Genomic DNA, 27,616 nt, shown 5'->3' on the forward strand with positions numbered 1-27,616 from the left:
CAGATTTCCTGAACTGTGCCCAAACTTTCTTAACTGAGCCCAAAGTTTTGGTCTGAGTTCAAATTTCTCTCAGTATGCTCAAATTTACTGAACCGTGCCCAAAGTTTCTGAACTGAGCCCGCAGTTTTGGTCTGAGTTCAAATTTCTCTCAATATGCTCAAATTTACTGAACCATGCCCAAATTTCCTGAACCGTGCCCACAGGCTTGTTCTAAGTCTAAATTTCTCTCAACATGCTCAAATTTGCTGAACCATGTCTAAATTTCCTGCACCCAACCCAAATTTCCTGCACTGAGCCAAAGGTCTTCAGATTTCTCTCAATATGCTCAAATTTACTGAACCATGCCTAAATTTACTGAACCAAACCCGCAGTTTTGGTCTGAGTTTAAATTTCTTTCAATATGCTCAAATTTACTGAACCGTGCCCAAATTTCCTGAACCAAACCCGCAGTCTTGTTCTGAGTCCAAATTTCTCTCAATGTGCCCAAATTTGATGAACCGTGCCCACAATTTCTTAACCGAGCCCACAGTCTTGTTCTGAGTTCAAATTTCTCTCAATAGGCTCAAATTTCCTGAACCGTGCCCCAAATTCCTGAACCATGACCAGATTTTCTACACCAAGCCTCCAGTCTTGATATCTACCCAAATATCGACACATTTTGCCTCTTTAGGGTAGTTTTGCCCCAAGGATGGAGATGTTTTGTGATTTAGAGACATTTCTGCCCCCCAAATGGGAATGTTTTTGCCCTTTTGGCCATTTAGATCCCAAATACGGGCATTTCTCTGCCTTTTGTGAGCATTCAGGCTCCAAAAATTGAAGTGTTTTCCCATTTATTGCCATTTTTACCCCAAATATAGTGAGTTTTATCTCTCTATTGCCCTATTCTCAGCAGATAGAAGGATGTTTTGCCCTTTATGGCCAGTTTGCCCCCCAGAATTATCATTTGTTTGTCTTTTAAGAACATGGTGGAGCCCAATATGGTCTTGTTATTCCATTTATGGATATTTTAACCAGAAATATGGATATTATGACCATTTTTACCCGAAACACAAGGATGCTTTTGACCTTTCTTGCAAGTTCTTCCCCAGGTATGGAGATGCGTTTGGTTTTTGTGGTCATATTTGCAACAAATACGGGAATTCTTTGCCTTTTATTGCCAGCTTCACCCTAAAATTTACAATATTTTACTCCTAGTGCAGTTTTTTGGTCCCAGATTTGGTCATTTATTCACTTTTATGGCCATTTTCCCCCAAATGTGGGAATGTTTTGCCTCTTTTGGCCAGGTTTGCAGCGAATTTGGGGTTGTTTTGTCTCCTATTGCCCATTTTACCCCCAAATTGGGATGTTTTGCCATGTAAAGTGAGAGTTTTCTCCCACATTAGCATGCCATCACCTTTCATGGCCAGTTTTGCCAATAGTACAGGGATTTTTACCTTTTGTGGCCATTTTAGACCCAAATACAGCCATGCTCGGCCCTTTATGGGGATGCTTTACCCTTTATGATCATCTTCACTCCCAAATGATGATGTTTTTGAATTTTAATGCAAACTTTTGCTCCAATTTGGAGAACTCTTCGCATTTTGTTGTCATACGAGCAACAAATGTTGAGATGACATTTTTAGAGGAAATCTGCTTTTTTTTTTTCCCCATTTGGGGCCCTTTGGGAGGAAGGAAATCAGCTTGAGGCTGCTCGGGCGTAGAGCTTCGCGGCATCGGGGGACGCTTTGGGGGATTTTGGTCCCCCCTGTGTCACCGTGAGTGCTGGTGCTGGTTGGGTTGCACGGTGCTACAACCCATGACAAAAATTGATATTTTGCTCTACTTGAGAAAATCTGAGGATTTTTTGACCTCTATGGCCAGTTTTGCCCAAAATATAAGAATTTACGTGTCCTTTATGGCCCTTGTGGACCATAAAGCGTCCCAAATCTTGGGACATTTTACTCTTTATGGCCAAAATAGAAGAATTTTCGTGTCTTTGATGGGCATGGTGGCCCCAAATCTGGAGACATTTCACCCTTTATGGCCAATTTTGCCCAAATACAAGAATTTTTATGTCCTTTATGGCCATGGTGGCTCCAAACCTGGGGACATTTCACCCTTTATGGCCAATTTTGCCCAAAATACAAGAATTTCCATGTCCTTTATGGCCCTCATGGCTCCAGATCTTGGGACGTTTCACCCTTTATGACCAGCTTTGCAAAAAATAAAAGAATTTCCTTGTCCCCGATGGGCATGGTGGCTCCAAATTTGGGGATATTTTGCCCCTTATGTCCAATTTTGCCCCAAAATATAAGAATTTACATGTCCTTGATGGGCATGATGGTTCCAAATTTGGGGATTTTTCACCTTTAGGACCAGTTTGGCCCCAACCATGAGCATTTTTCTGCCATTTATGAGTGTTTTGGACCCAGATTCAGGGATATTTTGCCCTCGGTGGTCCTTTGGTCAACGCGTCCGGAGATGCAGTATTTATGGTGATGTTTTTGCTGAAAATATGGGATATTTTGGCTATTTTAGGCAGAAAAAGGAGGAGCTCAGCTCGCAGTCGCTCGGGCGTGTGGCCTCTTTGACGGGCGCCAGGGGATTTTGGTCCCCTCTGTGTCACCGTGGTACTGGTGGTTACACTAATGACACGGTGCCACATCCCATGACAAAAATGATGTTTAGGGCTCTTTGAGCCAATCTTGGCATGTTTTACCCATTATGTCCATTTTTGCCCCAAAGATGAGTGCTTCTCTACCCATTACAGGCATTTGAACCCCAAATTACGGTGGTGTTTTTCCCCTTTTGGGTCATTTGCTCAAAGAGAATTGGGATGTTTTTTTGTCTTATGGATAGATTTACCCCAAATAGATGAAAATTTCCCTTTTTCTACCAAATTTCATGCCAAATGTTGTGATATTTTGCCCTATATGGCCAATTTTGCACCCAATTTAGACATTTCTTAGGATTTTTGTGGCTAGGTTTGGCCAAAACATGGGGATAATTTCCTTTTTTTTTTTTCCATCCCATCACCTAATAGGAACATTTTGCGATTTTTCTTCTTTTTGCCATGAATTTGTGAATGCTTTTCCTGTAACAACCTTCTTTTTTTTTTTTTTTTTTCTCGAATATTTACCAATATTTCTCAAATCTCAAAACATTGGGAGACTTTTGCTCACTACCACCCCTTTTGCAGAAAATCTAGGAATTTTCTCTACCTTTAAAATCAAGTTCTGCAGAAAACCTGTGGACGTTTTGCCCTTTATGGGCATTTTAGCTCCAAATATGGTACGTTTTTTCCTTTTTGGGGCCATTTGGGACCATTTCAGAGGAAGGAACTGATCTTGCAGCCACTCGGGCGTGCAGCCCCGCAGCTTTGGGGTCACATGGGGGGATTTTGGTCCCTTTTGTGTCACCGTGGGTACTAGTACTTGGGGTGCTCCTTATGCACACAGTGCTTCATCCCATAACAAAATGATTCTTGGTGGCCAACGAGCAAATCTGGGGGCCTTTGTCCTTTTATGGCCAGTTTTGCCCCAAATACTAGAATTTCCGTGCCCTTGATGGGGCTGGTGGCTCGAAATCTGGGGATGTTTCACCCTTTATGCCCAAAATACAAGAATTTCTGTGGCTTTGATTGGCGTAGTGGCTTCAAATCTGGGGACATTTTGCCCTTTATGACCAGTTTTGCCCCAAATATTGAATGCTTTTGCACTTCATAGCCTGTTTTCCCCAAAATTTGGGGCTGTGTTGCCTCTTAAGGCCAGTTTTGCCCCAGACACCAGGATCTTTTGGACCTTTATTGCACATTTTAGCCAAATATGGAATCGTCTTTGTCTTTCATGTTCATATTTGCAAAAAATATGGGGATAATTTTGCCTTTTATTGTCAATTTGCCACCAAATATGTGGATGTTTGCCCTTCATGGCCATTTTTTTCCACTGAATGTGGGGATATTTTATCTCCGTGGCAAGAATCGGATGTTTTGCCCTTTATGACCATTTCTGCTTCAAATAAGGACGTTTCTTTGCCTTTTATGGTGAATTTTACGCCCAGTGGGGGAAAAATGTCCTTTTATGGACATATTGACACCTCACATAGGCATCTCTTGACTTTTTTTTTTCTGTTTTGCCCCAAATTCGTGAATGTTTTGCCTTTAATGTCTATTTTTTCCCTAAATACTGAGATTTTATGTTCTTTATGATCACTGTTGCCCCAAACGTCGTGATATTTTGCCCTTTCTGGCCACTCTTTCCCCAAATCAGGGATGTTTTTGTCCTTTTTGGGGGCCATTTGGGGCCATTTGGGAGGAAGGAACTCAGCTTGCGACCACTCGGGCGTGGAGCTTCGTGGCATTGGGGGACGTTTTGGGGGATTTTGATGCCCTCTATGTCACTGTGAGTACTGGTGCTTGTTGTGGTTATTACACAGTGTTACATCCCATGACAAAAACGATGCTCAGCTCTACTTGAGCAAAACTGGGGATTTTTTGACTTTTACAGCCAATTTTGTCCCAAACGCAAGGATTTCCGTGCCCTTTATGGCCATGGTGGCTCAAAATCTTGGGATTTTTCCCATTTATGGCCAGTTTTGTCCCAAACATAAAGATTTCCGTCTCCTTGATGGGCATGGTGGCTCCAAATCTGGGAACATTTCACCCTTTATGACCAGTTTGGCCCCAAACATGAGCATTTTTGGTTATTGTGGCCCAAAATACAGGAAAATGTTGCCCTTGATGGTCATTTAGTCAACATGTCCGGAGAGATTTCACATTTTATGGCTATTTTTACCCAAATATGGGTAAATTTGCCTCTTCCAGCCACTTCTTTGTCAAGAGTTGAGATGTTTTGCCCTCCACGGCCATTTTTCCAACACAGATAGGATTTTTCTTGCCTTTTTGGCTACTTTTGCTCCAAATGGCCAATTTTTTACTCTGTATGGCCAATTTTGGCAACTTCTATGGACTGTTTGTTGCCTTTATGTCTAATTCTGACTCAGATTTGTGGATGATTTTCACTTTATGGTCACTTTTATACTGAATATTGGGGTGCCCGTGCTCCTTATAGCCATTTTTGCCTTAAATATTGGCACTTTACCATTTGTGGTCATTTTTTCTGGAAATTCAGGAATATTTGTCTTCTTATTACCATTTTTCCCCAAATATAAGAAAATACTTTGGCCTTTCTTTTAAGTTATTCCTTAAGTGTGGAGGTGCCTTTGTTTTTTATTGTAATATTTGCTTCAAATTTGGGGCTGTTTTGCCTTTTAATGACATTCTTGCAAGAAATATGGAGATTTTTTGCCCTTTAAGGCCAATTTTGGCCAAGAAGGATGAGAATATTTTATGTTTTATGGCTAGATTTAGTCCAAATATGTGGAATTTTCCCTTCTTCTCTCATTTCTGTGCCAATGGTTGAGGTGTTTTGCCCTGTATGGCCAATTTTTGCACCAAAAGTGGACATTTCTTAGGCTTTTGTGGCAAGATTTGCCTACAACTTGGGGATAATTTGCCCTTTTTTGTTTCATTCCAGCACCTAATAGGATCATTTTGTGAATTTTTGTTCTTTCTGCCATGCATTTATGGATGATTTTCCTATAATGACAATTTTTCTCAAAATATTGGGATACTTTTGCCCTTTATAACCAGTTTTGTCCCAAAAGCGGAGACGCTTTTATCCAATGGGGCCCATTTTGCAGAAAATACGTTGAAAAAAAAATCTTGTTTTTTTTGCCGCAAATGTGGGGATATTTTGTCCTTCACAGTCACTTTTGCTGCAAATATGGGATATTTTGGGCACGAGGGGGAGGTGCTCAGCCTGCAGCCGCTCGGGCGTGCGGCCCCACATCGCCGCGGGATTTTGGTCCCCTTTGTGTCACCGTGGGTGCTTGTATGGAGAGGGTGTTTGGTACATGCGTGGCTTACGGTTATCACAGTGTTTCATCCCATGACAAAAACCATATTCCGGTCCCGGCTCCGCTCCCCACCGCTGCCGCATTTGGGGGGGCCTTTCCCAGGGGACAAATGTCATTTTGGGGCAGGAAACACGGGTTTTGGGACATCTGCCACCAACCCAGTGGTGTCCCCAGAGCCCCAAGTCCCCCCGGGACCACCTCAAAACTTTGGGGTCATTTCGCCTCTTATGGTCATTTGCGTGCCAAAAGTTGGGTGGTTTGCCCTTCATGGCCAGTTGTGCCCCAAATATGGGGATATTTTACCATTTTCCCACTCTTTTTGCTCCATTGTGACCATTTCCTTTATTTGGCCACTGAATCTTCAAATATTTAGGTTGCCATGCCCATTATGGTTATTTTTGCCTCAAATATTGGTGCTTCTTCACCATTTGTGGCCTTTTGCCCTTTTATGGCCAGTTTTTCCCCAAATATAGGAGTGTTTTTATACTTTATGGCCAACTTTTTCCCAAATGTGGACCTTTAATGGACCTTGTAGCACTATATATGTTTTTTTTTTCACCACTTATGACCATTTTTCCCCCAAATTGGCATTTCTTCACATTCAGTGGCCAGTGTTGCCCTAAGTATGGACTTTTCACATTTAAATAATTAACTAAATTAGGACCTCCATGCTCTTTTCAGCACCCAACAGAGGATTTTTTCCCTTTTACTGTCATTTTGCCCCAAATCTGGGGATCTTTTGCTCCTTGTGGTCACTTCTTGCCTGTTTATGGGGATATTTTTGCTCGTTATCACCAGTTGTAACAAAGTTTGGGGATGCTATCCCCCTTTATGACCATTTTTGACCCAAATATGGGAACAATTTTGCACTTCATGGCCTTTCTTTTTCCAGAATGTGGGGCTGTCTTTTTTGCCGCAAAAATGGGATATTTTGGGGCACGAGAGGGAGGTGCTCAGCCTGCAGCCACTCTGCTGGGGGATTTTGGTCCCTGCTGTGTCACCGTGGGTGCTGGTAGTGGTTACAGTGCTTATTACACAGTGCTACATCCCATGACAAAAACAGTCATTTTCTCTACTTGAGCAAATCTGAGGGTGTTTTGCCATTTATGGCCATTTTTACCCCCAATATGAAGACTCCCGTATCCTTTATGGACACTCTTTCTCTACATATAGGGATATTTTTCCCTTTAAGTCTAGTTTTTACCTCATAGTGAGGTCACTTTCACCTTTTTTGGCAAGTTTTCCAGCAAATCTTCTGATGTTCTTCCTCTTCCAGCCCATTTTCCCCCAAATATTGTGAGATTTTACATTTTCTGGCCAGTTTGGCTCTAAATATGGGGACGCTTTTGCCTTTTATGGCTGGTTTTGCAGCACTGTTGGGGAAACTTTTGCCCTTTCCACCTTCTTTACCCCAAATACGACCATTCCTTTTTATGGACAATTTAGCCCTAAATATGGGGGCATTTCACTCTTTATAGCCATTTTTATCCCCAAATTTTGTCTTTTCTTCACAGTTTGGGCAAGCTTTCCTCCAGATATGGATGTTTCTTTTCCCATTGTGGCCGTTTCTCCAGCAAATAAGGGGATGATTTACCTCTTTTTGCTGTTTTTGCCTTAAATATATGCACATTTTCCTTTTTCTGGCCATATTTCCTCTACATATTGTGATATTTTTGCCCTTTATGGCCAGTTTTGCAGCAAATATGGGGATGCTTTTCCTTTTAAGGCCATCTTCCCCCCTATTATGGGAACGTTTTTGTCCTTTATAGCCATTTTTACCCATTTCTGCCTCAAACACCTATATGAGGCCATATGGATGCTGGAGACATTTATGAGCCATTTTACCCATTTTTGCCCATTTCAGCACCCCATGGGCACCACCGATGACCTAAGCAGCGCCACAGGAGGCAATTTGAACCGAAAACCATCATTTTTGGCTCTGCTGGGGGATTTTGTTCTGCCCTGTGTCACTGTGGGTTGTGCTGTTTTTGCTGGTTGTGGTGGTTATCACCATGCTACGTCCCATGACAAAAAATCATGCTCAGCATTCTGGGGACGTTTCACCCTTTATGGCCATTTTTCTCCCAATATTCCCATTTCCCTACCTCTTATGTCTCCAAATACTAGTTTTTACCCCGTTTGGCGTGTTTTCAACCAAATACGACAATTCTTTACCCCAAATATGACAAAGTTTTCCCCTTTATGGCCATTTTTCCCCAAAACATGGGGATATTTCCCACTTCATCCCCAATTTTTGCCCCAAATATGGACATTTCTCTGCCACTGTGACTCAAATATCGGGATGTTTAACCTTTTATGGCCATTTTTGCCCCAAATATTGGCATTCCTTAACATTTTTCGGCCAGCTATTCCTGAAATATGCCGGTGTCATGCCCTTAATGTCCATTTTTGACCCAAATATGGTGTTGCTTTGCCCTTTATTGCAGTTTTCTCCCCAAACATGGGCATTTTTTTGCCCTTTGCATCCAATTTTACCCCAAATATGTTGATTATTTTGCCTTTTGCTGCCATTCTTTACTTTTTTCAACCATTTATTGCCCATTTCTACCTCATCAGCCTGCACTCAAGAAGGAAAACCCTAATTTTATCCCTGTGGAAAACACCCAAGAAGACAAAAACCCACATTTTTTAGCCCGCAGGATGCCCCAAGGGGCCCGAATTGAGGTGAAAACGCCCTGAATTGGCTAAAATATATATTTTTGGCTGCAAAATAGAGGTGGGAGGGGTTTTTGAGCGGCGGTTCAATGCCTTCGCCCCGTTGTGGTACTGCTGGTAGCATTGATCTCTGGGGCCACGGGACCGAGGTGACCGTCTCCTCCGGTAAGTCCTCCTGCCAAACATCTCGCCACGGCGAATTTGGGACAATTTTCTCAAATTTCGGGCCGGGTGGGGGTCCGGAGGGCGGGTGGCCCCCGCCTTGGGGGCCGAAAATGGGGCAAACCGGCCGTCGATGGGTCGAAATGCCCGATTTGGGGTCGATTTTGGGGGGGAATTTTCATCTGGAGGGGGTTTTCCTGGCAGAATTGGGTCAAAATGTCGATTTTTGGGTCGATTTTGATGGGGGGATATTTGGTCAAAGGGAGTTTGATGTCAGGACTGGGTGAAAATGTCGATTTTCAGGTCTTTTTGGGGGAAAAAATTCATGTGGCGGTGACTTGATGGCAGGATCATGTCAAAAATATGATTTTAGGGTGTTTTTAGGGGGCAAAAATTGACTGAAGGCAGTTTGACGTCAGGATTGGGTAAAAAAGTTAATTTTCAGGTCTTTTTTTGGGGAAAAAGTCATGTGGAGATGACTTGATGTCAGGATCATGTCAAAAATATGATTTTAGGGTGTTTTTAGGGGCAAAAAAAATAACTGAAGGCAGTTTGATGTCAGGATTGGGTCAAAAAGTGGATTTGGGAGTCTGTTAGAAAAAAAAATCACGCGGAGATGATTTTTTTGGCAGGATTAGGTCAAAAAGTCTTTGTCAGCCCTAAAATGTCTATTTTTAGAATTTTTTGGGGGGTGGGGAAAATAGGACGTGTGAGGGCTAGAGGGACCCAGGGGAAGGTTTTGGGGCTTAACTTGGCATTTTTGTTGAGTTGAGTTTAATAGAGGTTTTGTGTAGAGTGGAAATGTCGATTTTTTTCGCTCCCCAGTTTATATATTTTATATATATGTATAATATATAAATTATATAATATATATATATGTTTATATATATATATATATATATAAAATATATATATATATTTATATTTATATATTTTTTTTTTCCGGGGGAGAAATTGCTTTGTTTGGGCAAGATGGGGAGAAAAAAAAGGACTTTTCACGCAAAATTATGTCAGAAAATATATTTGGCAGATAAGACTGAGCAGGGGAAGACAGAGGACTTTGAATTTTGCAGTTTTTCAGTGTTTTTTTTAGGGTTTGGCAGTTGGGTCATCCCTAGGGAGTTAATTTTCTTGGTGGTTTAGTCCTAAAGTTTGAATTTCTAAGAAAAAAAAAAATAGAGATTTCTATTTAATAGGACAATTTAATTATCGAGCCTTGGTGTCGAGCCCTAATTGAAGCTTTTTGAGAGCGTTTCGGGCAAAAGGACAGAAAAGTCCCTGTTTTTAGTGAAAATGGCCAGGGAGGTTATTTAATTGAAAAAATTATTGTGACCTGACCCAAAATAGTGGGTGAAGACTGAGGCTGAAGGACAAAATTTCAGGTAATGTCTCCCTTTTTCTTTGCGCTGTTTTTGGGGTGGTTTGAGTTAAATTTGCCAGGCTGACGTCCCTAAGTCTAGGTCCCCACAAATCCTCTGGATTTTGTGGCTTTTATCATGGATTTTCTCTGAAATGAGGCATTTTGGGGGCTCTTGGGTGAATTTCAGGGGGTCTTGGTGGCTAAAAATATCTTAATTTTATTGATAATCGCTTTTGAGGCAGTTTTAGGGGGTTTTAGAGTTGTTAAAAGTTCACCAAAGTCAAAATCTAATCCCTTTTTTACCTAGAAAAAGTTTAATAGGACATTTTTTGGGGCAGTTTTAGAGGAGTTTGACTTGCTTGGGACAAAGACCCCCAAATAATATTGTATTATAATCCTCATTTTTAATTCATTAATTAATAGGGACTTTATTAATTTAGACAAAAAACAGGAGTGGCTTGGGACTGTTAGTTATTCTTTTCTTCCCCTCCAAATTTGGCTATTTAACGATAAATTTTGATGCTATTAAATTTTAAATGAGGCTTAAGCCTGCATTTTTCACCCATTATTGTCAATTTGGGGCATATTTTTGCCTTTATTCGCCAATAACTCCACAAAATCTCCCCACAAGTCTTAATTTAATATCCAAAATTAGGGTTTCTGGCACGGCAGTTTCTAAGGGTTTTACGCAGTAGGCAGGCTTGGAATGAGGCATTTTGTGCTTAAATAGTGATTTTTCCGGTGTTTATGGCAAAATAGTGATTTTTGGAGAGCTTCTCATTAGAGTCTTAGTCGTTCTTTACGAGGGAAGAAAAATAGGTTGAAAAGAGCCAGGAACTGGGGTTTTTAAGAGCGGAGAGGCACCTTTTTAGAGGGGGAACCCATTTTATTGCATTTCTTAATTAAGCCATAAAAAGATAATTAGACATTTTACCTCTCCGGCTGCAGATACGACAATTTTAGCTAAATTCACGCAATAATCTGCTTTCCCCCCCCAAAAAGCAAACACCCAATTATAGCGGAAAAAAAAGGGAGTAATTTGTGATGTTTAAGGTTTTTAGGTCAAAAAAAAGGGGGGTATCTGAGGTTGCAGGTTCAGTTTATTGCTTAAAATTATTTTAAATTGGTAATTATAATAATATTAACAATATATAATATGATATTATATAATAATATAACAAATATATAAAATATGTAATACATTATATAATATATATTACATATATTATATATGTGTTATATATAGTGTATAAGAATTATGTATAATGATATTATTATAATTATTATCATTTAAAATAATTTTAACTTATTTTAACTTAAAATCGACTCCAGGAGCTTAATTATTTGCCTGGAGTTGGTGAAAAAATATTATTATAAAGTTGTTTGGTTTTTTTTTCCACCACAAATTTCCAGCACTGCGGCCCAAAGCTTTAAAAATATAAAGAAATTAAATTAAAAGTCACTTTTTTTTCTTCTTTTCCACCTAAAATGGCTGATTTCAGCCCAGCTTGGTGGCCGGAAGTGGCAGCTGCGTTTGTTTTTCAGCTGGCTTTAATTTGAGGTTAGAATTGCCTGAAATAGCTCAGTTCTGGTTTCGAAAACAGCAAAAAAAGGGGAAGCGGGGGGGTTTCACCATTTTTGCATGTTAAATATACGAAAAAAAAAGAAAAACAAAGAGCAAATCCTGTCTGAAAAACAGCACCTGTTTTTTGGGGAAAAATAACCCGCTTTGCAGGTGCCTGGGGTAAACAGCAGCTTTGGGCTAAAACCAGCGGGTTTCAGGCAAATTCATTTGATTCTGGCCGGGTTTCATTTCCCTGAAAATTGAGGGATTCAGCTCGAAAAATATCGATAATTTCTAAGCCTAGCTACGTGCTTTAATGTATATATACACCACTCTACCTTGTTTAACGTATATAAATGTACAGTTTATGTATAACATACCTTATAATATATTAAATATGGAGAGATAGTAGAATTATTAGATTTGATTTCTAGACTAAATATATAGATAGAATTATTAGATTTAATATAAATACAAAGTATAGCAAGTGCATAATAGAAATTATATCTAATATATATATAACAAATGCATCCAATATATATGTCAGGCTTCTAATATATATATCTATTAGATATATCTGTCATATTTAATATATATTATATATATGTTATATATATTAGATAAATCGGGTATGTTTAATATCTAAAAAATAAATATATTAGATATATTTATTATATGTTTTATATCTAATATCTATTGTATACATTAGATATACAGATGTATATATCTCTATATATTATATCTAATATCTACCATAGATAGATAATATCTAATATCTAATAATCTAATATCTAATATCTAATATCTACCATAGATACATTTTTCGTATATATACAAAATATACATTTTTTGTATAGAAACATAACATAAAATATATATTTTATGTATACAGTTTGTATAACTAATATATAAGATAGATATTAGGTATATATAACAGATATATATATAATATATAACAGATATATATAATATATAATAGATAATAGATATTGGATATAATTAATGGATATATCTAATATATAATAACTATATAATGTAATATATATATTTAACATATATATCTAATATATAATATAAATATATAGTATATAAAAGATATTAGATACATATAACGGATATCTCTAATATATAATAGCTATATATAATATATAATAGATATAATTAATGGATATATCTAATGCATGTAATATATCTAATATGTATACCATATATTATAACGAATATATAACTGATATTATAATTAAAATTTAATGAATATGATATATAGAGATAATATTGGAGATATAACAGATATATCAAATATATATAATATATATGATATATATAAAATATATATATTATATATATAACATATCGAATATATCAAATATATATTATATTTTATAGACCTACCATAGGCTATTTAATGATATATATCATGATAGATAAATTAATTTAATTTAATTAATTAGCTGAAGGAAACCTATATATTTTTATAGAGATATTTATAAATCTAAACATTAATTGGCCATAAATATTTCTATATTACACATATTTTAATCTCTAGAATATTAATTATGCCCATTAAATTTATAGAAAATTTATTAATTATCTCTATATTAATAGATAGGTAAGATCCATATTAGACATTCTTGATCGATAACCTATGGGTCCAAATTTAACCAAATTCAGCCGTTTTTAGCTAAAATCGAAAGACATTAAAACAGACAAATGAGGGGACAGGAAAGTGCAAAAATTAACGAAAAACACCCAACCTGCCCCCAAAAATGCTAGATTTGGGTCCGGAAAGGTGAAAAATTGTAATTTTTTTTAATTTCAACCTTTCCGAAGGGATTAATTAGCACTAATTAGCTTCATTAGTTTTCCAAATTTTACATTAAGCCACTGAACCCAGTCCTCAAACCACATTTATTTGGCTTTTGCCCCAGTTTGGACTTTTTCAAAGAAATTAGCGCTTCACACTTAACGAGGATGGTGTGGGGACTTGATGAGCTGGGTTAATTGGAGGCTGCTAGGGACTAATTGCACTAATTGATTGTTGTAATTGGATGAGTTTAAATGCACTGGTTGCTGGGACTGGCCCAGTATGGACCAGTATGAGGGCTCTGGAACTGGAGGTACTAAACTGGATGTACTGGGGCTATAGGATGCTGGTACTGGACCAGTACGGACCAGTAGAGGGGCTGTGGCACCAGTACTGGTGGTACTGGGACCAGTACGGGAGCTCCAGCACCAGCACTGCTGGCACTGGGACCAGTACGGGAGCACTAGCGCTAGTACTGCCTGTACTGGGACCAGTACGGGGGTCCCGGCACCCATACTGGTGGTACTGGGACCAGTACAGGGGTCCCGGCACCAGTACTGGTGGTACTGGGACCAGTACGGGAGCACTAGCGCTAGTACTGCCTGTACTGGGACCAGTACGGGGGTCCCGGCACCCATACTGGTGGTACTGGGACCAGTACCGGGGTCCCGGCACCCGTACTGGTGGTACTGGGACCGGTACGGGAGCTCCGGCACCCGTACTGGTGGTACTGGGACCGGTACGGTAGCTCCGGCGCCCGTACTGGGACCGGTACAGGGGCTTTGGCACCAGTACTAGCAGTACTGGGACCAGTACGGGAGCTCCGGCACCGGTACTGCCCGTACTGGGACCAGTACGGGAGCTCCGGCACCGGTACTGCCCGTACTGGGACCAGTACGGGAGCTCCGGCACCGGTACTGCCCGTACTGGGACCAGTACGGGAGCTCCGGCACCGGTACTGCCCGTACTGGGACCAGTACGGGAGCTCCGGCACCGGTACTGCCCGTACTGGGACCAGTACGGGAGCTCCGGCACCAGTACTGCCCGTACTGGGACCAGTATGGGATCTCTGGCACCTCTACTGGTGGTACTGGGACCAGTACGGGAGCTCCGGCACCTGTACTGCCCGTACTGGGACCAGTACGGGAGCTCCGGCACCTGTACTGCCCGTACTGGGACCAGTATGGGAGCTCCGGCACCAGTACTGCCCGTACTGGGACCAGTATGGGAGCTCCGGCACCAGTACTGCCCGTACTGGGACCAGTACGGGAGCTCCGGCACCAGTACAGGGGTCCTGGCACCAGTACAGGTGGTACAGGGAGCAGTATGGGAGCTCCAGCAACCAGTACTGCCCGTACTGGGACCAGTATGGGATCTCTGGCACCTCTACTGGTGGTACTGGGACCAGTACGGGGGCTCCAGCATGTGTACTGCCCGTACTGGGACCGGTACGGGAGCTCCGGCACCTGTACTGCCCGTACTGGGACCAGTACGGTAACTCCGGCACCTGTACTGCCCATACTGGGACCAGTACGGGGGCTTTGGCACCAGTACTAGCAGTACTGAGACCAGTACAGGAGCTCCGGCACCACTACTGCCCATACTGGGACCAGTACGGGGGTTCCGGCACCCGTACTGCCCATACTGGGACCAGTACAGTGGTTCCAGCACCTCTACTGGTGGTACTGGGACCAGTATGGGAGCTCCGGCACCTGTACTGCCCGTACTGGGACCAGTATGGGAGCTCCGGCACCTGTACCGCCTGTACTGGGACCAGTACGGGAGCTCCAGCACCAGTACAGGGGTCCTGGCACCAGTACAGGTGGTACAGGGAGCAGTACGGGAGCTCCAGCAACCAGTACTGCCCGTACTGGGACCAGTATGGGATCTCTGGCACCTCTACTGGTGGTACTGGGACCAGTACGGGGGCTCCAGCATGTGTACTGGTGGTACTGGGACCAGTACGGGAGCTCCGGCACCAGTACTGCCCGTACTGGGACCAGTACGGGAGCTCCGGCACCTGTACTGCCCATACTGGGACCAGTATGGGGGTTCTGGCACCTCTACTGGTGGTACTGGGACCAGTACGGGGGCTCCAGCATGTGTACTGGTGGTACTGGGACCAGTACGGGAGCTCCGGCACCTGTACTGCCCGTACTGGGACCAGTACGGGAGCTCCGGCACCTGTACTGCCCATACTGGGACCAGTATGGGATCTCTGGCACCTCTACTGGTGGTACTGGGACCAGTACGGGAGCTCCAGCACCTGTACTGCCCGTACTGGGACCAGTACGGGAGCTCCGGCACCTGTACTGCCCGTACTGGGACCAGTACGGGAGCTCCGGCACCAGTACTGCCCGTACTGGGACCAGTACGGGAGCTCCGGCACCTGTACTGCCCGTACTGGGACCAGTATGGGGGTTCTGGCACCTCTACTGGTGGTACTGGGACCAGTACGGGGGCTCCAGCATGTGTACTGGTGGTACTGGGACCAGTACGGGAGCTCCGGCACCTGTACTGCCCGTACTGGGACCAGTACGGGAGCTCCGGCACCTGTACTGCCCATACTGGGACCAGTATGGGATCTCTGGCACCTCTACTGGTGGTACTGGGACCAGTACGGGAGCTCCAGCACCTGTACTGCCCGTACTGGGACCAGTACGGGAGCTCCGGCACCTGTACTGCCCGTACTGGGACCAGTACGGGAGCTCCGGCACCAGTACTGCCCGTACTGGGACCAGTACGGGAGCTCCGGCACCTGTACTGCCCGTACTGGGACCAGTACGGGGGTTCCGGCACCTGTACTGCCCGTACTGGGACCAGTACGGGAGCTCCGGCACCGGTACTGCCCGTACTGGGACCAGTACGGGAGCTCCGGCACCTGTACCGCCTGTACTGGGACCAGTACGGGAGCTCCGGCACCAGTACAGGGGTCCTGGCACCAGTACAGGTGGTACAGGGAGCAGTATGGGAGCTCCAGCAACCAGTACTGCCCGTACTGGGACCAGTATGGGATCTCTGGCACCTCTACTGGTGGTACTGGGACCGGTACGGGGGCTCCAGCACGTGTACTGGTGGTACTAGGACCAGTACAGGAGCTCTGGCACCAGTACTGCCCGTACTGGGACAAGTATGGGAGCTCCGGCACCAGTACTAGTGGTCTTGGAACCAGTAGGGGGTTGTGGCAGCAGTACTGGTGGTACTGGGACCAGTACGGGGGCTCCAGCACCGGTACTGCCCATACTGGGAGCAGTACAGGAGCTCTGGCACCAGTACGGGAGCTCCAGCACCATTACTGCCCATACTGGGACCAGTACGGGGGTTCCGGCACCAGTACTGGTGGTACTGGGACCAGTACGGGAGCTCCGGCACCTGTACTGGTGGTCCTGGGAGTAGTAGGGGGCTGTGGCACCAGTACTGCCCATACTGGGACCAGTATGGGGGCTCTGGCAGATGTACTGGTGGTACTGGGACCAGTACGGGAGCTCCGGCACCTGTACTGCCCGTACTGGGACCAGTACGGGAGCTCCGGCACCAGTACTGCCCGTACTGGGACCAGTATGGGAGCTCCGGCACCAGTACTGCCCGTACTGGGACCAGTACGGGAGCTCCGGCACCAGTACAGGGGTCCTGGCACCAGTACAGGTGGTACAGGGAGCAGTATGGGAGCTCCAGCAACCAGTACTGCCCGTACTGGGACCAGTATGGGATCTCTGGCACCTCTACTGGTGGTACTGGGACCAGTACGGGGGCTCCAGCATGTGTACTGCCCGTACTGGGACCGGTACGGGAGCTCCGGCACCTGTACTGCCCGTACTGGGACCAGTACGGTAACTCCGGCACCTGTACTGCCCATACTGGGACCAGTACGGGGGCTTTGGCACCAGTACTAGCAGTACTGAGACCAGTACAGGAGCTCCGGCACCACTACTGCCCATACTGGGACCAGTACGGGGGTTCCGGCACCCGTACTGCCCATACTGGGACCAGTACAGTGGTTCCAGCACCTCTACTGGTGGTACTGGGACCAGTATGGGAGCTCCGGCACCTGTACTGCCCGTACTGGGACCAGTATGGGAGCTCCGGCACCTGTACCGCCTGTACTGGGACCAGTACGGGAGCTCCAGCACCAGTACAGGGGTCCTGGCACCAGTACAGGTGGTACAGGGAGCAGTACGGGAGCTCCAGCAACCAGTACTGCCCATACTGGGACCAGTATGGGATCTCTGGCACCTCTACTGGTGGTACTGGGACCAGTACGGGGGCTCCAGCATGTGTACTGGTGGTACTGGGACCAGTACGGGAGCTCCGGCACCAGTACTGCCCGTACTGGGACCAGTACGGGAGCTCCGGCACCTGTACTGCCCATACTGGGACCAGTATGGGGGTTCTGGCACCTCTACTGGTGGTACTGGGACCAGTACGGGGGCTCCAGCATGTGTACTGGTGGTACTGGGACCAGTACGGGAGCTCCGGCACCTGTACTGCCCGTACTGGGACCAGTACGGGAGCTCCGGCACCTGTACTGCCCATACTGGGACCAGTATGGGATCTCTGGCACCTCTACTGGTGGTACTGGGACCAGTACGGGAGCTCCAGCACCTGTACTGCCCGTACTGGGACCAGTACGGGAGCTCCGGCACCTGTACTGCCCGTACTGGGACCAGTACGGGAGCTCCGGCACCAGTACTGCCCGTACTGGGACCAGTACGGGAGCTCCGGCACCTGTACTGCCCGTACTGGGACCAGTATGGGGGTTCTGGCACCTCTACTGGTGGTACTGGGACCAGTACGGGGGCTCCAGCATGTGTACTGGTGGTACTGGGACCAGTACGGGAGCTCCGGCACCTGTACTGCCCGTACTGGGACCAGTACGGGAGCTCCGGCACCTGTACTGCCCATACTGGGACCAGTATGGGATCTCTGGCACCTCTACTGGTGGTACTGGGACCAGTACGGGAGCTCCAGCACCTGTACTGCCCGTACTGGGACCAGTACGGGAGCTCCGGCACCTGTACTGCCCGTACTGGGACCAGTACGGGAGCTCCGGCACCAGTACTGCCCGTACTGGGACCAGTACGGGAGCTCCGGCACCTGTACTGCCCGTACTGGGACCAGTACGGGGGTTCCGGCACCTGTACTGCCCGTACTGGGACCAGTACGGGAGCTCCGGCACCGGTACTGCCCGTACTGGGACCAGTACGGGAGCTCCGGCACCTGTACCGCCTGTACTGGGACCAGTACGGGAGCTCCGGCACCAGTACAGGGGTCCTGGCACCAGTACAGGTGGTACAGGGAGCGGTATGGGAGCTCCAGCAACCAGTACTGCCTGTACTGGGACCAGTATGGGATCTCTGGCACCTCTACTGGTGGTACTGGGACCGGTACGGGGGCTCCAGCATGTGTACTGGTGGTACTAGGACCAGTACAGGAGCTCTGGCACCAGTACTGCCCGTACTGGGACCAGTACGGGGGTTCCGGCACCAGTACTGGTGGTACTGGGACCAGTACGGGAGCTCCAGCACTGGTACTGCCCATACTGGGAGCAGTACAGGAGCTCTGGCACCAGTACGGGAGCTCCAGCACCATTACTGCCCGTACTGGGACCAGTACGGGGGTTCCGGCACCAGTACTGGTGGTACTGGGACCAGTACGGGAGCTCCGGCACCTGTACTGGTGGTCCTGGGAGTAGTAGGGGGCTGTGGCACCAGTACTGCCCATACTGGGACCAGTACGGGGGCTCTGGCAGATGTACTGGTGGTACTGGGACCAGTATGGGAGCTGCGGTACCAGTACTGGCCATACTGGGACCAGTACAGGAGCTCTGGCATGTGTACTGGTGGTACTGGGACCAGTATGGGCTTTCTGGCACCAGTACTGCCCATACTGGGAGCCACAAATACCAGTAAGGACCAGCATGGGGCGCTCAGGTACTGGTCGAGCTGAACCGGGTCTACTGGGGCTATGGGGTGCTGGTACTGGACCAGTAAGGACCAGTTAAGGACCAGTATGGACCAGTATGGAATAATAAGGGCTAATAAGGACTGGTATGAACCAGTAAGGACCAGTATGGGGATCTCTGGTACTGGTGGTGCTGAACTGGGTCTGCTGAGGCTATGGGGTGCCCATACTTGACCAGTAAGGCCTAGTATGAACCAGTAAGGACCAGTACGGACCAGTAAGGGCCAATAGGGACCAGTATAAACCAGTAAGGACCAGTATGTGGGCTGTGGTGCCTAACTGGGTGTACTGAGGCTATGGGGTGCTCATACTGAACCAGTAAGGACCAGTAAAAACCCATAAGGGACAATAGGGACCAGTGAGGCCCAGTATGAACCAGTAAGGACCAGTATGGGTGTACTGAGGCTATGGGGTGCTCGTACTTGACCAGTATGAACCAGTAAGTCCCAGTATGAACCAGTAAAGGCCAATAGGGACCAGTAAAGACCAGTATGGGGATCTCTGATACTGGTGGTACTGAACTGGGTGTACTGAGGCTATGGGGTGCTCGTACTTGACCAGTATGAACCAGTAAAGCCCAATAGGGACCAGTAAGGACCAGTATGGGGATCTCTGATACTGGTGGTACTGAACCGGGTCTACTGAGCCTATGGGGTGCTCATATTGGGCCAGAAGGGACCAATAAAGACCCATAAGGGACAACAGGGTCCAGTGAGGACCAGTATGAACCAGTAAGGACCAGTATGGGGATTTCTGGTACTGGTTGTACTGAACTGGGTCTACTAGAGCTATGGGGTGCTCGTACTTGACCAGTAAGGACCCATAAGGGACAATAAGGCCCAGTATGGCCCAGTACGGCCCAGTATGGCCCAGTACGGCCCAGTACATCCCAGTCTGACCCCCTCCATCCTTTTCCCTCCCCCAGACACCCCCCGCGGCCCCACCCTCTTCCCGCTGGTCACCTGCAGCTCGTCCTCCTCGTCGCTCTACGCCGTGGGCTGCGTAGCCGTGGGCTACGTCCCCAGCGGCGTCACCTTCTCCTGGACGGACGCGACCAACAGCAGCGTGGCCGCCGCCGCCACCGCCGCCTTCCCAGAAGCCCGCGGGGCCGGGGGCAACATGGCCGCCAGCCGGCTGGAGCTGCCGCTGCAGGATGGGAAGGGGCGGCAGCCCTTCTACTGCCGCGCCGCCCACCCGCGGGGCAACGCCGTGGTGGCAGTCCGCAACCCCCGTGAGTAGCGGTGGCGGCCTCCTCCTCGGTGTATCCTCCTTGTTGTATCTTCCTCGTTGGTGTCCTCCTCGTTGGTGTCCTCCTCGTTGGTGTCCTCCGCATTCCCGTCCTTCTTGTTTTGTCCTCCTCGTTGTAGCCCCCTCATTGGTGTCCTCCTTGTTGTATCTACCTCGTGGGTGTCCTCCTCGTGGGTGTCCTCCTCGTGGGTGTCCTCCTCGTGGGTGCCCTCCTTGTTGTATCTTCCTCATTCCCGTCCTCCTCGTGGGTGTCCTCCTCGTGGGTGTCCTCCTCGTGGGTGTCCTCCTCATTCCCGTCCTTCCTGTTGTGTCCTCCTCGTTGGTGTCCTCCTCATTCCCGTCCTTCCTGTTTTGTCCTCCTCGTTGGTGGCCTCCTCATTGTGTCCTACTCATTGGTGTCCTCCTCGTTGTAGCCGCCTCACTGGTGTCCTCCTTGTTGTATCCTCGTTGGTGTCCTCCTCGTTGGTGTCCTCCTCGTTGGTGTCCTCCTCGTTGGTGTCCTCCTCGTTGGCGTCCTCCTCGTGGCGTCCTCCTCGTGGCGTCCTCCTCATGGGTGTCCTCATGGTTCTATCTTCCTTTTGGGTCTCCTTGTTGGTGGCCTCGTGGTGGCCTCCTCATTGTATTCTCTTCATAGTGTCCTCCTGGTTGTATCCTCATTGTTGTATCTTCCTCGTTCGCCTCTTTCTTGTTTTGTCCTCCTCGTTGGTGGCCTCCTCGTGGTGACCACCTCGTGGTGGCCTCCTCATTCTGTCCTCCTCGTTGGTGTCCTCATCCTTGTATCTTCCTCGTTGGTGGCCTCCTCATTGTATCTTCCTCACTGGTGTCCTCCTCGATCTTCTCCTGAGCCTCCTCTTGGTCCTTCTCCATCCTTCACCTCCTCCCGAGCCTCCTCTTTGTCCTTCATCTCCTCCTGAACCTCCTCTTGGTCCTTCTTGGTCCTTCATCTTCTCCTGAACCTCCTCTCGGTCCGTCTTGGTCCTCCATCTCCTCCTGAGCTTCCTCATGGTACATCTCGGTCCTCCTCCGTCTCCTGAACCTCCTCTTCATCCACCTTGGTCCTCCATCTCCTCCTGAGCCTCCTCTTGGTCCTTCATCTCCTCCTCAGCCTCATCTTGGTCCTTCTTGGTCCCTCACCTTCTCCCAAGCTTCTTCTTGGCCCTTCTTGGCCCTTCTTGGCCCTTCTTGGCCCTTCTTGGCCCTTCTTGGCCCTTCTTGGCCCTTCTTGGCCCTTCTTGGCCCTTCTTGGCCCTTCTCCTTCTCCTGGTCCTCCTCCACCTCTGGAGCCTCCTCTTGACCCTTCTCCATCCTCCACCTCCTCCTGAACCTCCTCCTCGTCCTCCACCTCCTCCTCCTCTTCTCCCCCACCCCACCCACCCCCCCTAACCCTCTCCCCTCCCCGCCCCCCCCCAACAGGCTTCCCTGTCGTCCCCATCACCCCGGTCCTCTCCATCCACCCCCCGTCCCGCGAGGACTTCGAGGGCCCCTACAGGAACTCCAGCCTCCTCTGCCGCGTCCACGGGCCTCGCAGCCTCACCGCCGTCTCCTGGCTGAGGAACGGCGCCCCCGTCACCTCCGGCGCCGTCACCACCGGCGCGGTGACCGACGGCACCGGCGCCTACGTCACCGACAGCCACCTGAGCGTCACCGAGGCCGAGTGGGACGCCGGCACCATCTACACCTGCCAGGTGGATGGGGAGATGAGGAACACCAGCAAGTCCCTGGAGTGCGGCTGTAAGTGGTCACCTCACGTTTGTTTTGGGGGGGGGAAATGACCAAAACCTAAGTTTTGGTTCCACCAAGCCCATCCTTGAACCTTAAGTAAGATAGAAGTGATGTCTTCACCCTTATTTTTGGGGAGGAACCAGCCAAAATCCAAATTCTGGTGCCACCAACCCCATCCCTGAACCTTAGATAAGTCAGAAGTTATACCCACACCCTTATTTTGGGGAAGAAACAGCTAAAATCCCGACTTTGGTGCCTCTAAACCCATCCTTGAACCTTAAGTAAGATAGAAGTGATGTCTTCACCCTTATTTTTGGGGAGGAACCAGCCAAAATCCAAATTCTGGTGCCACCAACCCCATCCCTGAACCTTAGGTCAGGTAGAAACAATATCTTCACCCTTATTTTTGGGGAGGAACCAGGCAAAATCCAAATTTTGGTGCCACCAAACCCATCCCTGAACCTTAGATAAGTCAGAAGTTATACCCACACCCTTATTTTGGGGAAGAAACAGCTAAAATCCCGACTTTGGTGCCTCTAAACCCATCCTTGAACCTTAAGTAAGATAGAAGTGATGTCTTCACCCTTATTTTTGGGGAGGAACCAGCCAAAATCCAAATTCTGGTGCCACCAACCCCATCCCTGAACCTTAGGTCAGGTAGAAACAATATCTTCACCCTTATTTTTGGGGAGGAACCAGCCAAAATCCAAATTTTGGTGCCACCAACCCCATCCCTGAACCTTAGGTCAGGTAGAAACAATATCTTCACCCTTATTTTTGGGGAGGAACCAGGCAAAATCCAAATTTTGGTGCCACCAAACCCATCCCTGAACCTTAGATAAGTCAGAAGTTATACCCACACCCTTATTTTGGGGAAGAAACAGCTAAAATCCCGACTTTGGTGCCTCTAAACCCATCCTTGAACCTTAAGTAAGATAGAAGTGATGTCTTCACCCTTATTTTTGGGGAGGAACCAGCCAAAATCCAAATTCTGGTGCCACCAACCCCATCCCTGAACCTTAGGTCAGGTAGAAACAATATCTTCACCCTTATTTTTGGGGAGGAACCAGCCAAAATCCAAATTTTGGTGCCACCAACCCCATCCCTGAACCTTAGATAAGTCAGAAGTTATACCCACACCCTTATTTTGGGGAAGAAACAGCTAAAATCCCGACTTTGGTGCCTCTAAACCCATCCTTGAACCTTAAGTAAGATAGAAGTGATGTCTTCACCCTTATTTTTGGGGAGGAACCAGCCAAAATCCAAATTCTGGTGCCACCAACCCCATCCCTGAACCTTAGGTCAGGTAGAAACAATATCTTCACCCTTATTTTTGGGGAGGAACCAGGCAAAATCCAAATTTTGGTGCCACCAACCCCATCCCTGAACCTTAGGTCAGGTAGAAACAATATCTTCACCCTTATTTTTGGGGAGGAACCAGGCAAAATCCAAATTTTGGTGCCACCAAACCCATCCTTGAAACTTAGGTCAGGCAGAAGTGATGCCCTCACCCTTATTTTTGGGGAAGAAACAGCTAAAATCCCGACTTTGGTGCCTCTAAACCCATCCTTGAACCTTAAGTAAGATAGAAGTGATGTCTTCACCCTTATTTTTGGGGAGGAACCAGCCAAAATCCAAATTCTGGTGCCACCAACCCCATCCCTGAACCTTAGGTCAGGTAGAAACAATATCTTCACCCTTATTTTTGGGGAGGAACCAGCCAAAATCCAAATTTTGGTGCCACCAAACCCATCCCTGAACCTTAGATAAGTCAGAAGTTATACCCACACCCTTATTTTGGGGAAGAAACAGCTAAAATCCCGACTTTGGTGCCTCTAAACCCATCCTTGAACCTCAGATAAGTCAGAAGTTATACCCTCAACCTTGTTTTGGGGGAAAAATAGCCAAAATCCCATATTTTGGTTCCATCAAACCCATCCCTGAACCTTAAGTCAGGTAGAAACGATATCTTCAGCCTTATTTTTGGGGAGGAACCAGGCAAAATCCAAATTTTGGTGCCACCAAACCCATCTCTGAACCTTAGATAAGTCAGAAGTTATACCCACACCCTTATTTTGGGGAAGAAACAGCTAAAATCCCGACTTTGGTGCCTCTAAACCCATCCTTGAACCTTAAGTAAGATAGAAGTGATGTCTTCACCCTTATTTTTGGGGAGGAACCAGCCAAAATCCAAATTCTGGTGCCACCAACCCCATCCCTGAACCTTAGGTCAGGTAGAAACAATATCTTCACCCTTATTTTTGGGGAGGAACCAGCCAAAATCCAAATTTTGGTGCCACCAAACCCATCCCTGAACCTTAGATAAGTCAGAAGTTATACCCACACCCTTATTTTGGGGAAGAAACAGCTAAAATCCCGACTTTGGTGCCTCTAAACCCATCCTTGAACCTCAGATAAGTCAGAAGTTATACCCTCAACCGTGTTTTGGGGGAAAAATAGCCAAAATCCCATATTTTGGTTCCACCAAACCCCATCCCTGAACCTTAGGTCAGGTAGAAACAATATCTTCACCCTTATTTTTGGGGAGAAACCAGCCAAAATCCAAATTCTGGTGCCACCAACCCCATCCCTGAACCTTAGATAAGTCAGAAGTTATACCCACACCCTTATTTTGGGGAAGAAACAGCTAAAATCCTGACTTTGGTGCCTCTAAACCCATCCTTGAACCTCAGATAAGTCAGAAGTTATACCCTCAACCTTGTTTTGGGGGAAAAATAGCCAAAATCCCATATTTTGGTTCCACCAAACCCATCCCTGAACCTTAGGTCAGGTAGAAACAATATCTTCACCCTTATTTTTGGGGAGGAACCAGCCAAAATCCAAATTTTGGTGCCACCAACCCCATCCCTGAACCTTAGATAAGTCAGAAGTTATACCCACACCCTTATTTTGGGGAAGAAACAGCTAAAATCCCGACTTTGGTGCCTCTAAACCCATCCTTGAACCTTAAGTAAGATAGAAGTGATGTCTTCACCCTTATTTTTGGGGAGGAACCAGCCAAAATCCAAATTCTGGTGCCACCAACCCCATCCCTGAACCTTAGGTCAGGTAGAAACAATATCTTCACCCTTATTTTTGGGGAGGAACCAGGCAAAATCCAAATTTTGGTGCCACCAAACCCATCCTTGAAACTTAGGTCAGGCAGAAGTGATGCCCTCACCCTTATTTTTGGGGAAGAAACAGGGAAAATCCCAACTTTGGTGCCACCAAACCCATCCTTGAACCTTAGAGAAAGTAGAAGTGATGCCCTCACCCTTATTTTTGGGGAAGAAACGGGCCAAATCCCAAGTTCGGTGCCACCAACCCATCCCTGAACCTTAGAGAAGGTAGAAATTATGCCCTCACCCTTATTTTTGGGGAAGAAACAGGCAAAATCCCAACTTTAGTGCCACCAAACCCATCTTCCTTGTCGTTTGGGCACACCTGCTTATTTTTTGGGGGGGGGGAAAAAACCAACTAAACCCCAACGTCCCCACTCACCAACCTCTTCCGGTAGATAAACCCGAGAGCAGCGACATCACGGTCCGCGTGCTCCCCCCGTCCTTCGTGGACATCTTCAACGAGAAGGTGGCCAAGCTGACCTGCAAGGTGAGCAACCTGCCCACCGTGGAGGGGCTGGTCATCTCCTGGTTCAAGGAGGACGGGCAGAAGCTGGAGACCAAGACCATGCCCCGCGTCCTCCAAGCCAACAGCCTCTACTGGGTGGAAGGGGTGGCCAGCGTCTGCGCCGACGAGTGGAACAAGGAGGAGGTCTACACCTGCAAGGTCAGCCACCCCGAGCTGCTCTTCCCCGTCGAGGAGAAGCTGCAGAAGGCCACCGGTGAGTCCTCTCGCCAAATTGGGGGGGAAAAGGGGGAAATCGCAACTCTCCTCCTCTATTTATTGAAGTTATTTCACAAAAAAATTGAGAAATGAGAATGCGAGCGATTGCTCGCGGCTCTCTTCCTCCATTTATTGAATTTATTTCACAAAAAAATTAAGAAATGAGAACGCGATCGATTGCTTGCAGCCCTCTTCCTCTATTTATTGAGTTTATTTCACCAAAAAATGAGAAATGAGAATGCGATCGCATCGCTCTTCGATTTTTTTTGCTAGTTTTGGGGAAAAAAGGTGGCGTTGGTGTCGCTGATGCTATTTTTTTTTCCCCATATCTGCAAAAAAAAAAAAGGGAGGTGTGATTGCGTCGCGGATTTGCGAACGTAGGGAAAGAGCGCTGCGAATTCATTGAGGATTCGGAAATGTAGGGAAAAAGTGCTGCAATTGCATCACAGATTTGAAAAAAAAAAAACAAACAGAAAAAGTGTGGTGTGATTGTATCACAAATTCACGGAAAGAAAGAAAATTGTATCACAATTGAAATTGTATTGCAAATTTACAAAAACAAAGAAAAGGCATTGAAATTGTATCACAAATTTGCAAAAGAATGAAGAAAAGGCATTGAAATTTCATCTGAAATTTGCAAAAACAAAGAAAACGTGTTGCAATTGCATTGCAAATTTGGAAAAACAAAGGAAGTGTGTTACAATTACATCACAAATTTGCAATAACAAAGAAAAAGCATTGCAATTGCACCGCAAATTTGTAAAAACACAAATAAAAGGTGTTGCAATTCCATCACAAATTAGTAAAAATCAAAGAAAAAACATTGCAATCGCATCTCAAATTTGAAAAAACAAAGAAAAAGCATTGAAATTGCATCTCAGATTTGGAGAAAGAAAGAAAAAGCTTTGCAATCTCATCGCGGATTGGCAAGAAAAGTGAATAAACAGCACTCCAATTGCATCCCACCCCCTCTCCCTTCCTTGCAGAGCGCGACGCCAAGCCCCCCGCCCTCTACGTCTTCCCCCCTCCTCCGGAGCAGCTCAGCGCCCACGAGACCGCCACCGTCACCTGCTTGGCCAAGGGCTTCAACCCTCCGGACCTCTTCATCCGCTGGCTGCGCAACGGCGAGCCCTTGCCGGCCTCTGACTACGTCACCATGCCGCCCGCCGCCGAATCGCAGTCGGCGCGCTCCTACTTCACCTACAGCGCCCTCAGCGTGGCCACCGACGACTGGGGGGCCGGCAACGTCTTCACCTGCTTGGTCGGCCACGAGCGGTTGCCCTTGCAGGTGGCCCAGAAGTCGGTGGACAAGTCCTCGGGTAAACCCACCTCGGTCAACGTCTCCCTGGTGCTCTCCGACACCGCCAGCTCCTGCTATTAA

The 27,616-nt window shown here is 46.8% G+C and overlaps 1 gene segment (V, D, J or C); it reads left to right on the plus strand.

Annotated features, from left to right (window-relative positions):
- LOC118261339 (Ig mu chain C region-like) overlaps positions 1–27,616 on the plus strand; it is a 57,180-nt gene extending 29,564 nt beyond the window's left edge. The window contains 5 exon segments of the C gene segment in view: positions 8,693–8,736; positions 20,348–20,653; positions 22,084–22,401; positions 25,907–26,233; positions 27,222–27,616. Of these exon segments, the coding sequence occupies positions 8,693–8,736; positions 20,348–20,653; positions 22,084–22,401; positions 25,907–26,233; positions 27,222–27,616 (1,390 nt within the window).

Source organism: Cygnus atratus, unplaced genomic scaffold (assembly GCF_013377495.2).
Source record: "Cygnus atratus isolate AKBS03 ecotype Queensland, Australia unplaced genomic scaffold, CAtr_DNAZoo_HiC_assembly HiC_scaffold_38, whole genome shotgun sequence".
Classification (NCBI taxonomy): Eukaryota; Metazoa; Chordata; class Aves; order Anseriformes; family Anatidae; genus Cygnus; species Cygnus atratus.